Source organism: Halyomorpha halys, unplaced genomic scaffold (assembly GCF_000696795.3).
Source record: "Halyomorpha halys isolate HHAL.00 unplaced genomic scaffold, Hhal_1.1 Scaffold40.1, whole genome shotgun sequence".
In the NCBI taxonomy this organism is placed as follows: Eukaryota; Metazoa; Arthropoda; class Insecta; order Hemiptera; family Pentatomidae; genus Halyomorpha; species Halyomorpha halys.
In genome coordinates, this window is record NW_027106400.1 from 271,336 (window position 1) to 288,842 (window position 17,507).

General features: G+C 30.9%; 1 protein-coding gene across 1 annotated transcript; it reads right to left on the reverse strand.

The window, feature by feature from the left end:
- Positions 1-1,071: 1,071 nt before the first annotated feature.
- LOC106687742 (uncharacterized) lies at positions 1,072-12,013 on the reverse strand. Its single transcript, XM_067044729.1, has 7 exons — positions 11,921-12,013; positions 10,553-10,859; positions 9,956-10,051; positions 4,334-7,895; positions 4,195-4,248; positions 1,667-2,097; positions 1,072-1,587 (listed from the first exon to the last, which is right to left on the reverse strand). Exons 1-4 carry the CDS (start codon positions 12,011-12,013, stop codon positions 7,573-7,575), a joined length of 819 nt encoding a protein of 272 aa, XP_066900830.1. The 3' UTR covers positions 1,072-1,587; positions 1,667-2,097; positions 4,195-4,248; positions 4,334-7,572.
- Between the last annotated feature and the right edge of the window lie 5,494 nt (positions 12,014-17,507).

Genomic DNA, 17,507 nt, shown 5'->3' on the forward strand with positions numbered 1-17,507 from the left:
CATTATTGCTTATTTGAATGATTCATGCCGTGGGATGTAGTTCCGTAGGTGTCGTCTTGTTCATAAGGGATATCCATGTCTCGTGGCCCTTCTCACGACTTCGTCTGGTCGAAGTGCATCTTCGCTCTTGTTTCTACTGCTGCTCTCTCAAGCCTGGTCCTCTCTCGTCTAAGTCTTCCTCTTCACTGCCCTTTTCCCTGGTCTAGTTATCCTGTCCCTTTTCTCCCACTTCCTTTTTGGGTTATCTTATTTTTGAATCTAATTCCTCATTGGCCATAGGTGACAGAACGCTCCCTAGGTAGGCATCCCTCCCAGGCCCGAGAGGGGGTGAGAAATTTTGACATGTCCAGGAAGGTCCTGCACCTGCTTAATTGTATTCTGATCCTTCCTCAAAAACTGTCATTTTTGTTGTAACACTTAAATATTGGTAGATATAATAAGAGAATGTGGCAAACTAAACACAGATGTGTATATATCCAGGGGTGCAGTAAAAGGTTCCTCGAAAGGTTCCTACCTGAACAGGTATAGGGATAGATGGCGAAAAACCTTAATAAACGACATATTGTTGTAATAATGGCTAATGCCTCTGTAGCGAGAGGGAGCAAGCGGTTATACCACAACCCACCAAAGCGCTAATTAAAATTTTAAATAAAGGAGGGTTCTTACGTATTAACGCCTTCAGTTGTTTGCACAGAACAATCTTATTGTGACTACGGTTAAATAAACTCTAAGAATAAAATTTATTAGATTATTTGCAATTTGAAGTATGTTTTTAGGTTTTCAAATTACACAGGTCTGACATGTCCCTCCATCCCTTAGAAAAAATGACAACTGATACTTTCATGAGGTAGAGGTTATAAGATCAAAGATTTGTAATAATATGATGAGTGTACAACAAGACAAAATTAAAAAAAAAAATGCCAAAATGTTTAAATATATATATAAAATAAAATTGTTACAGACAAAATTAATAACAAATTTTATTTTCATATATTTTATTTTAGTACAATGTGAGTTTAATGTGATCCAATTTTTTTTTTCCTTAATCATACTTAAATAAAATAACAAAAATAATAAAGCTGTTTGTAATAGAAGATTTTATTTTTTACACATTCAATATATAAATTATTTTATCCTTTGTTCTTGTGTTAATGGATGTTCTTAATATTGATTTAAAATTTTTAAATATCGACTTTAACATTATTTGTTCTTTTATTTTAATAATAAACACTTCATTTTATTTTTCAATTTATTATTATTAGAGATTACATCATGACTTAAAAATATTTCATGATTTTTATTTGTTGATTTTTTTTTTCTTCCTTCTCTAAGGCAGTAAATCCCAATTTTTATTTTATATAATATTATTTGGATAGGGCTTATTGTAAAATAAATAAAGAATATTATTATGATAACTATTAAATATTTTTTCACAAATTCAAATCATTGTTCTTACATCATAACTTGGTTTTACAAAATTCCTCATGAACATTTGTCTCAATAAATTGCTTCTGAGAATATAATAACCTTCTAGAGCCTCAACTTGCACAATATACTTTAGTGTGACACTCAACTTCAAGATGAAGACTGCAAAATGAAATAAGAAGAAATTACAGAAAATTTAGTTTAATCCTTAAAATAAATAAATAAAATCATTAACACTCACTAAATTAGTAGTATGTTATATCATTAAATTGTAGCAAGATAGTCCAAGCCTTGGTCAAAAATGGTACAAAAATAGTAGAAAAAACTATTTATTAGTAACCTAGGTTTCACCCCACTTTGCAGAGTTGAGTCCAATTGTAGAATCAGCTTTCTACTTCCAAAAGTCATCTCATATGGTTAACTAATAATCTTTCTTTATTATTGAATGTTTGAATGAAGTTAGTAATTTATAATATCTTTAAAACTTCTATAAAAAAAAAAGAACATTTCTTCTAAAAATAAAATCAACAAATAATAGATTTCACAATTACCTAAGGGTTACAATCTCTTATAAATAGTAATTCCCAAGAAAATTAGAAACCCTTAAAACTCCAATTGTCCTTTATTAATTATTTAGATGACGTTATTGATCCATTTTTTCAAATCTAATTCCTAGAATCATAAATATAAACGTTGTCAACAATATTAAAATGTTTTATATAACTGATATATATAAATAATTTACCATTTCAATTCAAATTATGAAGAAGATGGTAAAGGGTGCGGTCACAAGAAAACAAAAATAGTTAACAACTATTTATTTGCCAACATTTGGCCCACTTTATAGAGCTTCATCAGGGCTAAAAAAAAAATAATACAAAAAACAACTAAAACTATCTTAACATAATAGGATAAAATACAAAAGCTAAATTAAGGTAGGGTTAAAATTATGTAAATATAAATGAAAACAAAATAATATACAAATGAAAGAAAATAAGAAATAAAATAGTATAAATATATATTTATATTCTATTTTATTTCTTCTTTTCTTTCATTTGTATAATATTTTGTTTTCACTTATATTTATATAATTTTAATCCTACCTTAGAACTGTTATACAAGATCCGTAAATTCCTACCCCCTACATACTTCCTCATTATCCATTCTTATCTCTCCGACAGATTGTTTCAAATAAATCACAACAGCCCTTATTCATCCTTATTCCGTCAGTCTACTGGTGTACCACAGAGTAGTATCCTTGGTATGAAACTATATTGGGATGTATAATATATATCCTTTATACAGTTTTCACAGCTGACATCCCAACCCATTATAACACTATGTGTCAGTGAACAATGATCCTTACATTGTATCACAAACCCTCCAATCCCACATCACCACCCTTGAAGAATGGTGCCAAAACTGGAGGATTAAATTTAATTCCAATGAATCCCACCAAATCACATTTACCCTTCATCTTAAACCCATGACCTCTTGCCCTATAGTATCCTTTAATAATACCCCACTTAATCCTGTCGAACAGATTCGTTACTTAGGACTAAATCTCGACAAATGACTGACATGGAATCCTCATACAAGACTAAAAAGATAAGAAACTGCTCGTCGATTCTGACTATTACAACATTTTCTAGACAAACGGTCTAAATTGCCAATCCATTACAAAAGACTGATCTAAATGCCTATTATAAGGCATATCTGGACATACGGAGTTGAGCTTTGGGCATCCACTAAACCATCAAATTCTTCCTAAATCCAATCCTTACAGTCCAAAATCCTTTGTAAAACCCTTAATGCTCCTTAATGATCACAAATCAAGTCATCCATCAGGACCTCAATGTCCTATAAGTTTGTTGATTTGGCCAGAACCAGATATCATTACTTCCATTATAAATTTCCCAACCACCCAAATCCACTTGTTTCTAACCTGGCTTCTCCTTCATTACCTAATAATCCTCCTAGGCATCTGAAAAGAAGATGGCCTCGAGATCTTCTCCTCTAGAAATGTTATAGGAGTTCTATCAATGGGTAGATTCTTCACATGTTTATATCATGTCCTTTTATAACTAACAGCAAATTTACTAGTTTTATATATTTTAATATATAAACCCATGACCTCTTGCCCTATAGTATCCTTTAATAATACCCCACTTATTCCTATCGAACAGATCCGTTACTTAGACAGTTGTAAATACCAGTAAATAAATTAAATTAAAAAAAAAAAACCAAACCCTACCTTAATTTAGTTTTTGTATTTTATCCTATTATGTCCAAATATTTTTAGTTGTTTTTTGTATCTTTTTAGCCTTTGTGAAGCTCTACAAAGTGGGGCGAAATGGTAAATAAATAGAGGTCGACTATTTTTGTATTCTTGTGACCGCACCCCTGACCATCTTCTTCATAAGTTTTATTTAAATAATTTTTCTAAATATCAACCGTTTTAAAAAGATAATGCTGTATCACTATAATTAAAAATTCCTTATATACTTTACATAAAAATTTACATAGCTAAAATTTTGATAACATTTTTCCATGATATAATTGATAGAAATCCAAAAACATACAATAAATATTCACAATTCAATTACCTCAAATTATAACACTCATAAATTTGTTGATAGATTGAATTTCATCAAGTTACCAAATTTTGACATATCCATTAATATGTCTGTAATAAGATTATTTAGTTAAAATCTTAAATATTTGATATAATCCAGCAATTTAGTTATTAATTTTTAATTTGCGACGTACCTGGGCTGTATTTTATATTGCTCATGCTATTTCCTTAACCACAATGTACTCTATCTAAAATCAGAGATGTCTATTAATTTTGTAATTTTGTTTAGGAATAAACAAAAATGGGATAATAGATGATAATTTATATACTTACAGTTAAGAGCTAAATTTTCCATGTCCAGCAATTGATCTTTTGACTGGAAAGCTACTCATTTTCTTGATAATAAATAACTTTTTTTCCGGCTGTCTTCCCATTCCATTTTTTTTTTTTTTTTTTTACAAAGAACTATATGCACTGTCTGGATTCACTTCTTTATTGAAATACTTTTCTGTTTCAGTAGTAAATTCAAAGACAAGAGAATTTTTTTTCTTATTTTTCCACCAAAATAATATTAGTACACTTTATTGAATGGCATCGAAGAGGTAGGTGCAGTTAAACAAATAAGAAATGCACAGGAAATCGGCTTGCAGGTAAAAGATAAAAGAATGTATATGATTGTAAGCCAGAAAATCCACACTAACGACATGGTCTGCATAGATGGCTAATCGTTTCTAAAAGTAGATAGTTTCAAATACCTCAGCTCCACAATAGCCTCAATAAATTATCAACGGACTGAGTTAGACCAGCTTATAACAAGAGCCAACAGAGCCTTCTTCTCTTTGCCAAGCATACTGAAACCCCAAAAAATCTCTAAAAATATGAAGCTAAGAGTGTCCAATGCTATGATAAACGACTGCAAGACTTGGGCTCCAGAGGTACCCTAGAAAGCAAAATCAAGAGATTCAAATGGAAAGTCCTCCGTGCAATTACAGGAGCAATCTGAGATCAGAGCTCTAACACTTGGAGAAGAGCTGAAAATGAACTGCTTGCAGAGACTGGTAGGTCAATATCTCATGATATGAAGGCAAGAAGGTTAAAATGGGCGGAACATGTGGATCGAAGCGATCTATGAGGACACCTCTACACAACAATGAATGCCAGTATAGTTGGCAAGAGACCTTGTGGGAGGCCAAAAATAGATAGATACAACCAAGATGGGATAAAGCTTTCAGAAAACTGGAAAGCAGTAACCCATGACAGGCAATCATGGAGAAGGCTGTTTGGGCGGCCAAAGATCTACAAGGTCTGTAGAGCAACCCAAAAAAAAAAAATATATATATATTGTAATATTTTAATATGTTTTATATTATCTATCATTTCAGTGTTGTTTATTTGAAGTATTAAACCTAAAAGCAAGTTAACCAATTTTCATCAGTAAAATATGCAGCTACAAAAGATATCGTTCAAAACCAAGATGACAGCACGTGTCCTTCCAAAAATCCGTTGAATCGCGGCCATGTTGAGCGATTCAAATATTTTAAAAACTTTATTTAACTTCCCAACATAATTGTAGTTAAAGCAAATTTAAGAAAAAATAGAAAAGTTAAGAATAAGTATTAAAGAAAATTATTCATAAAGGAAATCATAAGAAAAAACTCAAAACCGTAGTGCTACAATTGATGTTGAGAACGAACGCCTAGAGAAGGAGAAGGAAGAAAACTTGGTTTTGGGGAATTCGTTGCTTAGGCGCGGACAGAGAATGTTTTCTGGATGCAGGATGTCCTCATCATCTCTTGTCTAGCTCAAGGGTAGACATCTTGAAAAAGAAGACATCCAAGAGTCACCCAAGAAGAATGAGGGACTCTTTGTTTGGATCGCCAAAAAGTATACTTCGGTGGTTGAGAAGTGAGTTGAAAACTTTTAGAGGACCAAGGCTTTGTTTAAAGACAGTGTTAGTTTGTGAAATAGAAGTCATCAAAAACCATCAGTCATCATAGAAGAGCATAAATTGGTTAATCTTGTACAACATAGAATTTTAAGTATACTTGTAAAAGTGTTATTTAAAGCTAAGTGTCTTTTCTGATTGCCTAGAAACCCACCCTGAGATTAAGAGTCTATAATGTTATATATGATAAAATAAAAATTATCATAACTATTTAATATTCAATATTTTTATTAGACCTTGTCATCTTCAAAACTAAAGTTTAGATATGAGAATAAGTTAAAACTATTAAAAATTCCTTTTATTTTATTTTAAATAATTTTTGAATAATACAATATATATTTTCTTGCTTTATTTGGGAAACTCCTTTTTGCTGAGATGTAATTCAGTATTCAACATTATTTTCTGAACAGAACAATATTATGAAAATGGGGGATGGTTTGTGCCCATTTTAGAATATTTTAAAAAACAATAATAGTAACTGATTTTTTAAAAAACAGGTATTATCATTGTTAAATGATTAATTTTATAGATATTTGATAAATTAATCAATAATAAAGATTTTCAATGTTTATTTAGTTAAGTTGTGCTGTTTTACAGAATAACCTGAGTCTGGGAGAATACCCCTAAACGTTGGAAGAAACTATATAATTAAAAGACAAAAACAATAAAGGAATATTTGTAGCTGGAAAAATTTCAACACAGCATATGAAAACAAAAATAGGTATAAGATATCTTGGAAAGTTATTATGAGATGGATATAAAATACACTCCCACCACACTCATTTGATCATCAATTGTAATTATGTATCATTTTTGGGGGAAAAGAAAACGAAAAAACATTGATATATTGTCTAACATGCTAAACATCTGTTAATAATGGTCTAATTTAGGATTTTTTTAAAAGGAATTTCATTGCCTTATAAATAACCTTACAAATAATTTTTCCTAAAATGTTTTCTTTTTGGTTAAGCATAAATGAAGTTTTCTAATTCGAAAATAATTATAATAAATATTAATTTATGAATTTTTCTTTTCTTCATGACTTTTTTTCTTGCTGTTTCTGCTGGATTTATAATAATTTAACGGTTTTTAAGGATAAAACTTAAGGATATATCAAAATCATAGGAGCCATTTAGGTATTACAGTCAATAGACAAAAATTACAATTGAACCAGAAATAGTGCAAATAGTTCTTTATAAAAAAAAAAAAAAAAAAAAAAGAACACCAATGAATTTTTGTTTTTGTAATTACTTTTTCAGGGGAATTCATAAAATAAAAACTTTAATATGTTTTAACTAATTTCTTTCTACCCAACCTATGCTGTTTGTTTATGGTTTGCAAGTATTAATGAAGCAATTAAATCATTTTATATCTGTCTTCCGAACCTTAAAAGGGAGGAAAATATAACCTTACATAGAGGGCTCTGCTGCTAATGTCTTTTTTTTCTTTAAGGAGCGCATACTCCATCTCTTGTCAGTAATAGCAAACATTTTTATTCATTTCACCTGGATTTTTCAGATAATTACATACTCCTTAAATCTCTCAAAAATCTGCTGAACTATCGGATAGTTTTCCTGAATGATTTCAGTGATTCTTACCACTCTGATAATGAGTAATATCATAATTATCACACTTGATTTTGATATTTTTTAATAAGTTCCTCCAGCTCAAATTTTTTTATTTGAAGTTCTATTTCAGCTTTCTGCCTGAACAATCGTTTTTCTTCATATATTTCTTGGGCAGCCAGAGCCTTGTATTTCGCTTCCTCTAGTAAGAAGGAATGAATGGCCTCATCATGCTTTATTAGGGCTTCGACCCTCAACGCCCTTGCAACCATCTCCCTTCGAAGTCCTCCTGTTCTTTCCAGTATTGGATTTATATGGCCAGGCAGAGCAGTTTCATCCCCTTCTATTGGAGATAGCCTATCTTCAAATTCATCGATTATAATATCTGAAAACATATATTTATTATAAATAATACAAGTTAGTAAACCTTATTAAGAGAAAAAAGCTCTGTGATTGATTCTCGAACAGGCTATTTTCAGGTCCCAATAGAATAAAATGTTTTTTGTTTTTTTTCATTTGAGTGATTGATTAGACTTCCTACTTGAACCTTACTATCATAGCACTATGGTCCTACAAGAACCCAGGCCTTCCCCACAATTCTAGCTCTCTATCTCCAACTTCGAACATTCAGCCACCTCAGATCATCCTCCCTCCACATCATCCGGCCATCTGATTCAGGAATGTCCTCTTCTTCACTTGCCATTCAGTTTTCCATTGAGCATCTTCTTAGATATTCTTTTATTGGGCATTCTCTCCTATAGGCTTTTTTTCACTAATGCCACAATGTTGGGTTCCCAAAACAGTTCCATCAGCTCCCATTCCTTCTTCTTCTCCAAATCCCATTCTCTGAAACTTCTCCCCATATCCAAGAAGTAGATCATCCATTCTGATTTCCTTGTCAAAAGCCTTGTTTCACACCCTTACACAACCATTGGCCTTACAATGGTTTTATAGATGACCACTTTCATCCTTTTAGAGAGTGCTCTAAACTTAAACATTTTCTGCAGTGAGAAATAGCATCTATATCCAACTGCTGTCCTGGCCTCTATTTCACTCTCTACTTTGTAGTCATCTGTAACCAGGCTTCCCAGGTACTTAAACTGGTTTACAGAACTGAACAGTAATCTCTGAAAGTTCACCTTTCACTATCCTTTAGCTTCTTGAACTTTTCATGTACACAGTCTTATTTTCATAAACCCTGTGCCCTAGTTTAGCTGCTACTTCTTCGAATCCTGCAATTTATCAATTTTACATTAATAAAACATTGCTTCGACGTTTCGAACTGTCCGTCTATCTTCAGGTACTAATTTTAAAAATACTTTTACTATATATATGTATATATAGTTGACCGTAAAAATTGATATATAGGAAGATAATCAGGGTTGCGGTCACAAGTGAAACAAAAATAGTTTACAACTATTTTGAAAAAAAAAAAAAAACTACTAGAAAATAGTTGTAAACTATTTTTGTTTCACTTGTGTCCGCAACCCTGACCATCTTCCTATATATACTTTTACTATATTTTATCATTTAAAACAGTGTTTTGCAATATCGAAATAGTTACATTAAAAGTTTATTAATTATCTTCGAAAATTGCCAAATTGTATCTTCTTTTCAATTAGATTATTTACTAATGATAATTTTGTATACTTTTTCATTGTTTTATTTTTCTTAGATTTTTTTCATTAATATCCTTTAATTTTTTTTTTAAATATCACTTTTTTGTTTGTAATTTTTTTTAACTATTACCATAACACATTTATAGTTAGCAACTGGGATATTTTATTAATGTAAAATTGATAAAAATAAAAGATTGAAGCAAGAAGAGAGTTAATCAATCACCGAGAAAGGTAATGTATTGAAATCCTAAAATTAATAATTGGACTGTAATTTATATGATTTTCTGAAGTTCATTTAGCCATTGCCTAGATTGTTTAGGGCTTCATTCTCATGGCTTCTTTTTGTCCTAAGCACTTTCATGTTCGGTGACACCAACATGTTGTCACATGCAAACCAAACATTAGTTTTTATGACAACACCTTGGTGTCGTGCTCAAGACATGCTCTAACAGCTGGTGACAACATGTTGGTGTCATGTGACAATGATATTTCTATAACAAAGGAAGCTATGTTAAAGCCTGATTTTGCCAATTTGAATTCAGGTTTTTGACGGCCATGGACTTTTTTATTTGAAAAAAAATCTGGTTGCTTAGTAAAGTTAGAACTAAATCTGTGCAGACTGTATAGTGTTAATAATGAGAACAGAAAATTGTGCTCAAGTTGTGCTAGGCATCAGTTTTAGCTAAGAGAAAACCTAAGAAGATTCAGATTTTTTTTCGTTTTTAAAAATAAGTTTTTTGTCAGGAATTAGGACTTGAAAATTTTCCATTTGAAAATCACCGCTATAATGATTTTTCTTAAATTATTGGGGATTAATTTTACTTGCCTGATTTATCCACATTATTACTTCTACATGACTTAACAGTTGTTCCTTCCTCGATTACTGGGGATAAACTTTCTTCTAAATGATTTATTAGAACGTCTGAAAACACGTTAGTATTTTAATTAATACAAGCTATTAAAACCTCATTAGGATTAAGATATTGTAAATAAAAGCTTAACAATGATATTTCTTTAATGAGGAGTAATAACAGAATGACTAATAGAGAGAATCCCACCATTGCCAGAACTCCAATATAATTATCTACAATAGGTCTATGGGCCACTGCCGTTTCAACCTCCGGGGAGCGATTGTGCAAGGGGATTAGGATTAGGATAGGGCTAAATTGTTGAAACAAGGGAGTGTCAGATTGTTCAATTCAACCTAGTTTGAAGGTTGTCAATTTGACAACCAGTTTTATCAACATAAAAATTGTACCTAATGACTACAAGAAGCTTGAATTGTTTAAGATACTATGGAGCATGCTGCACTGTGGTTGAAAGGCGGAAAATACCTATTTTATTTTTTAAGGAACTGGAAAAGTCATTCTGTTACTACTGTCATTCAGATATTTTTTAATCATTGTAGTATAATTTGATTTGCCTGATTTATCCTCATTCTTCCTCTTATACTGTATATCTACAAGCAGAGGTTGAAGAGTGCCTTGGTCAGAAATTACAAAGAGGGGATCTTCGTTTTTTTCAGGCAAGGTAAGGTTGACACTATCTTCTGCATCTTCGCTTTCAGTCGAAAAACTGTCTTGAAATAGTTTGTCTGTACTATCACCTTCCTTTAAAATTTTTGAAGGAGGTTCCCCAGGCGAGCCCAAGACCTTCTTCCTAGCACTTAACTCCCTTTTCCTTTCTGTTTTGAGATTATCCCAGTATTTCTTCAACTGTTTTTCTGTTCTCTAAAAAATGGTGAAATTAAAACACATATTATCATATCATAATTAATGATGAGTAGATTGTTGACCAAGGATAATATATATAGGGAGAAGACGATAGGGAATGTAGTCGGTAAGAACGCAAATAAATAAAAACTTATTTATTAGTTCCAACATTTCGGCCAGAAATTCAAGACTTCATCAGGGCTAAGATAAGAACCAATAAATAAAAGAATATACAGAGTGATTAGAAAAGAACTAACATTATTTATACATAAATAGTGTTGAAAGACATGAATAATTTGAATGAATAACATTAAATAAAGTAAAGAGAAAGAATGAATAAAAAAAATCCATATGAAAATCTAGTTAGTAAATATATGTACAACATGAAAATTATTAAAAAGAAAGTAATGAAAGAAGTGGGAAATAATCTAGAAGGCTATCCATGTCTTTCAACATTATTTATACATCCATAATGTTAGTTATTTTCTTATTCCCTAATCATTCAGTGTATCTTTTTATTCATTGGTTGTTATCTTGTTTTTTGTTCTTAGCCCAGATGAAGGCTTGAAATTCTGGCCAAAATGTGGGCACTAATAAATGATTTTTTACTTATTTGTGTTCCTCACTGACTGCAACCCCATCACATCATAATTAATACATTCAAAGTTATTTGTTTTTAAGTGTTCGGAAGGTATTAGTTTTCAAGTGTCACTCCAACATGTCCACCTATGTATATAAAAAGTAAGAAAAAGCTCAACTATTGATGTCAGTTATAACATCACACCAAACTACTTCTATACTTTTTTATTTATTTTCAGAATTATTAGCCTTCTTACTTTAATATTTTTATTTGTTAATTTTACAATAGTGTGCTAATACTTCTGTTATTTCGGACAGTCTATCCATCTTCAGGGGCATTCAATATCTTCTTTTGTTTTTTCTATCATTATTATTATTATTTCGGCTCCACAACTCAATGTTAAGTCCTGGCCTCCTGCATCAGCCTCCACCAATCATTACGATCTTGTGCGGCCGCCATCCAGTTCCACTCCCATCATGGTCCTGGCATCACCACTCACACTATCACTCCATCGAAGCCATGGTCTTCCTCTACGTCTTGCTCCATGTAGTACCTTGGTCAATATTTTCCTTGGCAGATCACTCTCAGCCATCCGACCATAGTCCACGTTTCCGAGCCATAGAGAAGAATTGGCTGAATAATTGTTCTATACAAATAAATCTTGGCGTCCTTAGACAAGGTATGGCTCCTAAAACAGGGACTGAGGCTAATAATAACAGTGGTTGGCACATAGGACTCTTTGTTTAATTTCAGAGTCTACAACATTGCCTTGGGTTATGAACGATCCAAGATACACAAATGTATACAAAATGTGAGAAAAAGCTCGACTATTGTTGCCAGTTATAACATCACACCAAACTACTTCTATACTTTTTTATTTATTTTCGGAATTATTTGCCCACTTACTTCAATTTTTTTATTTGTTAATTTTAAAACAGTGTGCTTATACTTCCGTTGTTTCGAACGGTCTGTCCATCTTCAGGGGCATTCAATATCTTCTAGTATTTTTTCTATCATTTTAGTTCAATTTCTGATTAAAATTTTGTCATTAATTGATAAAAAAAATTTAAAAATGTAAAGCTCAGTACATAATAAATGAATAAATCCTGAAATAATAGGAAAAACAAAAGGCACATGAAGATAGACAATTTCAAACAAGTTGAAGTAAGGTAGCTAATAATACCCCAAATAAACTTCTTTATAAAAGTTTTAGAGCTACTCCATCTTCAGAATGAACCATCTGAAATAATTCACCATCTTATAAAATAGTCATTTTTTTTTTTTTTATTATACATATTGCTTCTTTAATACATTATTGAAATTTTTATTTATCAGTAATTACATAGTTATTTTACTTTTTTTTATACATAAGAGATTACTTTGTCAAAAAATAAATGTTTTATATTATACACTACTTAAGTATTTTATTTCCACTATCACACTGGCTGGACTCTTACCCTAACTTAGATCACTTTTGAAACCTCCCCTCTACTCCTGTTGTTATGCTATTGTTCAGGATTTGACCTTGCTTATAACATTATTATTAACTTATTTTTCTAATTTTCACTTTGTTCTTTAACATTATTGTAACAGTAATTTTTTTATTATATCTATATAATTTATATTCATGTTTTTCACATGAATATAAATATGTCAGTTTTGTACTTGCTGGGACAGTTTTCTTCTCTATCTTTCACCTGCAGTCATTTTGATAAAATACTTCAGATGCTTTCTTAGGTCCAGGAGTCTTCATGAGTGGGCACACATTGTGTTGAAACTAAATATATATACTTATAATTGACTTGTTTTAACATTCTTTTCAAAGTGAATAGTACAATGAAACTAAAAGAATCTAAGTTTACTTAAGATTTCAATTTAATTTAACCAGAGATTTAAAAAATAATAACGCAAATAAATCAGTGTACTTACTTGGTAATGCCCAGGAGCTGAATTATATCGGTGTGTTATTTTTCTCCTAGCTTTTGACTTATGTTTTACACTAACGCTATCATTGTTCCTATTATCCAAAATATGTTAATAGCAACTTATTAGCGACTTTATAAATTCTTTTTCAAAATTGGAAAATGCTGCTGACCGCCTTTTTATTATTCTTTCGCTCATATTAAACTAAAAATATTGAGCTATATAAAATTAAACATTGGTGAGTAGTTTATAAACAAATTTGTAACCGAAGCGGGAAGGTTATTCACACTCTTCCATTGGCGATTTTGATTGGTTCTCAGATAATATATAAAGGATTCCTTTATTTTCCCCTTTATTAAGTTATACTTTAGGTAGTATGCAGAGATGTTCCTTTATTACCCCTTGAACGTTCCTCTATAAAGGAAGCCTTTAATTAATCTAAGTGATAAGGGTCACCTTTAAGCCAATTTGATTGCAGAGGAGCTCCTTTTTTTCCTTTAAACGTGGTAGGGAAATGCGTGAAGGATTAAGGAAAGGAGGTATTTAAAAAAAAAAAACCTTTTCAACCAGACATCTCTGGAACTATTGAACCGTCTGGTATCCTACAGAAAACTCCAGGAATTTTATGATCAGTTTATGAAACATGTTAAATACTGTTCCACTGTAAGGGCATGGGTTTCAGGGGTGAGGGCCATGCCCCCTCCTACTGGCTCGTATCGTGCAATGAAAAAAATTTTAAATTTCCAAGTTCAAAAACTTTTCAAAATGAGGCAAAAACTTTGTGGCCCTTATGAAATATCTGCCAGGTATTAGGTCTCGCCAAGATTAATAGGAACCATTGTGGTTTGCTTTGAATAGTCTATCAGTGAGAAAGGAACGAATGATGATAAAGAATATAAGAGGTATGAATTTACGGAGTTTGCAAAGCAGTCCCGGGTGCCAGACTCGATCAAAAGCCTGTTCTACATCGAAAAAGACTCTCGCGCACCAAAGGAGACAAGACAACGTCTACCAAACGATGACATAGCTAAATAATGGAGTGAGATATTCGGAATCCAAACTGGTGAAAAATGAAATTAATCCTACTTTTCTCATTAGATATTTTTCATAATCTTTATTTATAATCTAATAATAAGCCATTTTTCAATTTTAGCAACGGGAAGAGGAAACTTAAATTAGTTGAATTGAGCAACATTGAACAAGTGTTTAAAATTAGAAAACGTCGTGAAATTTCTGAATTCAGATTGATTAAGTCACCACGGTTCGGTCGCATTCGTCTGTTTTCGGAAACATTTGGCATTCCATCTAAGTTCGGTGACTAAGATCTTTTCCCCCATCTGGGGGGTAAATAATTTGGGGTTTGGAACCCAAAAAAGTAATTTGAACTCTATTTCAGCAATTCATAAAGTTGATCTCAGCTGCAAGTGAATGCCACTTTTTCAAAATATTACAAACAAATTAAATAAAAATAAAACTCTGCACTGCTTTTTCTTATTTTCCTAAATAATCAACCGCTATAAAGATAATTTTGGCGACATTATTATAGTTTTTAGCAATGCAAGTGTTATATATAGCTATTATAAAATATAGATATTTTTAGCCTAAATAGGCTACCTGTGATAAAAAAAGTTTGGAAACTTCTGCTCTATTTTGTATTGCATACTGTTATTTATGATCCAAGGAAACCACATAAAAAAATGGAGAATTTATGAAGATGATTGATTTGCTCAAAACTTTGGCCCAGAAATAAATTTTTTTTAGAATTGCGAAGCTGAATTTAATATCTTATCTGCAAAAATGAAGGAATATTTTCTGGTGGAGAAAAATAATTACCTATTAAGTAAAATGTTGCTTCTACAGGATAAAGTAGTTTCACCAATTCTATGTGTTGAAGAAACATTCTCGATAATGATATATTGTTTTTATGGATACACACCCTAATATCCCTTATACTTCATGTATATTACAATTAAGATTTATATCTAATGCAGTGGTTCCCAAAGTGTAAGGGAGCCATAAGTGAATGCTGCTTTCTCAAAATATTAAAAAAAAGAAAAGAGATTTTTTTTTAAAATTAATTTATTTATTGGTAAATAAATGTACAACTGTACTAAAATATATACAACCAGTAAATTGGTTGTTAGTTATAAAATAGCATTATACAGAGATGTGAAGAATCTACCCATTGATAGAACTCCAATAACATTCCTAGAGGAGAAGATCTTGAGGCCAACTTCTTTTCAGCCGCCTAGGAGGATTATCAGGTAATAAAGGAGAAGCCAGGTTATAAATAAGTGAATTTGAGTTGTTGGGAAGTTTATCATGGAAGGGTTGGTATCTGATTCTAGCCAAATAGGCAACATATAGAAGATTGAGGTCCTGATAGATGACTTGATTCCTGATATAAGTAAACAGCATTAAGGATTTTATGAAGAATTGGATATGACAGAAATTCAATGGTTTAGTGCAGCCCCATAGCTTAACTCCGTAGCCTAATTATAGTCATGTAGATCAGTCTTTTGTAATGGATTGAAAGTTCAGGCTGTTTGTCGAGTAAATGTAATAGTTGAAATCAAAGAGCTTTTCAGTTTTGTATGAGAATTCCAAGTCAGTCGTGGTATGTGAATGATCTGCAGAGCAGAACTTGAACAACCGACATGCAACTTGAGGATAAATGAGAGTGAAATAAAACAACGGCCAATATTATTATAGGCTATATTATAATGTATAGATAGTTATAAACACAAATCTCATCTTTTTTTTTTTTTCTTAAAAAAATGAACAAAATATGATACCTGAAACATTTCCATGTAAATAAAACTTAATACAAAGAACATGGCCCAACCTCAGTCTTAAAAATGTAGGTTTACCTCAATCACATTGCATATAATAAGAAAACTAATACAAATAGGAATACATTTAATGAAAAATATAAATTTTAAAGCAAAAGTGCTAAAAATGGGAAATTTTAAAAACCAAATTGATTAAAAAAAGAATAATTTAAATTAAAAAAAAAAAAAAAAAGAGGGGGGGACCTTAAAAACTGACTTTTAACACTTTTCAACAGTCTTTTATCCCAATCATAAGTATACATAATTGGGCCAAAATAATTTTATGTTCAGCCTTCAGCATGTCAAAGTTACCATATAATGCATAATGAGGTAATAGAAACAATACATTATTATACATATCTCATGTACAAATTTCATACTTAATAATTCTAGATTGTTTTGACAATAAACAGATTAAAATTTTTTTCATTAATCTAATAAAATCGATAGTGCAAAACCCACAGGTGTTCTTATAAATCTATCTACTCCCCCAGTACCACATCATGCCACTGAAAAAGTCATGTGAAAAAATACTAAAGTATACTTAACACTCGACAGAATTAAAGATTTATTTTTATTTTCAACACCTATAATACAATATAACTATTATTGGGTGTTGAAATACAAATAAATTGAAGACTTTGAAAAACAGCAATCTTAATGAAATATAATGGTAAAAAATGAATATACGAAGCCACTTCGGAAGTAGACCATTATCACTTAGGTACATTTAATATATGAATTGAATGTATACATAATTTTATATACATGAATATAATATTTCTTTAAGATAAAATAAAAACAGTACTTTGTAAAAGTTTTATAAAACTTAAACTACAAATTTCCCTCACTCTTGTTTATACTTATGAACAACTTTTCTTTGAAGCAGACTCAAGAAATCTGGAAACCGCATTGTCAGAGAAAAAAATCTGTTGGTAATTGTTACAAAGTAAAAAAAAAAATGACAAATTTATTCTTGATTTATTTATTTTTTGGTCCGTTCAATTAAAAGTTTTTTAATTGTATTTTTTATGTCTATAAACAATTTTTGTTTATTAATTCACGCATTAAATTGATAAATCAAATAATTATATAGTGAGAAAAAATAACTTCAGTTCCGATTCAATACTCAATTTTTTAAAAAAATAATTCTTAATTTCAACCTCCTTGGAACCCTTATACTTTATTTTTAAAAAATAATCTCAAAGAAAAAGATGGATTCATAAACACTGAATAAAACCACCAGCGTAATGAAGATATCAGCACTATAATTAGCTGTATCAATAATTTAAAAACTGATTGAATAAAACCAGCATAAAAGAAGCGCAATTA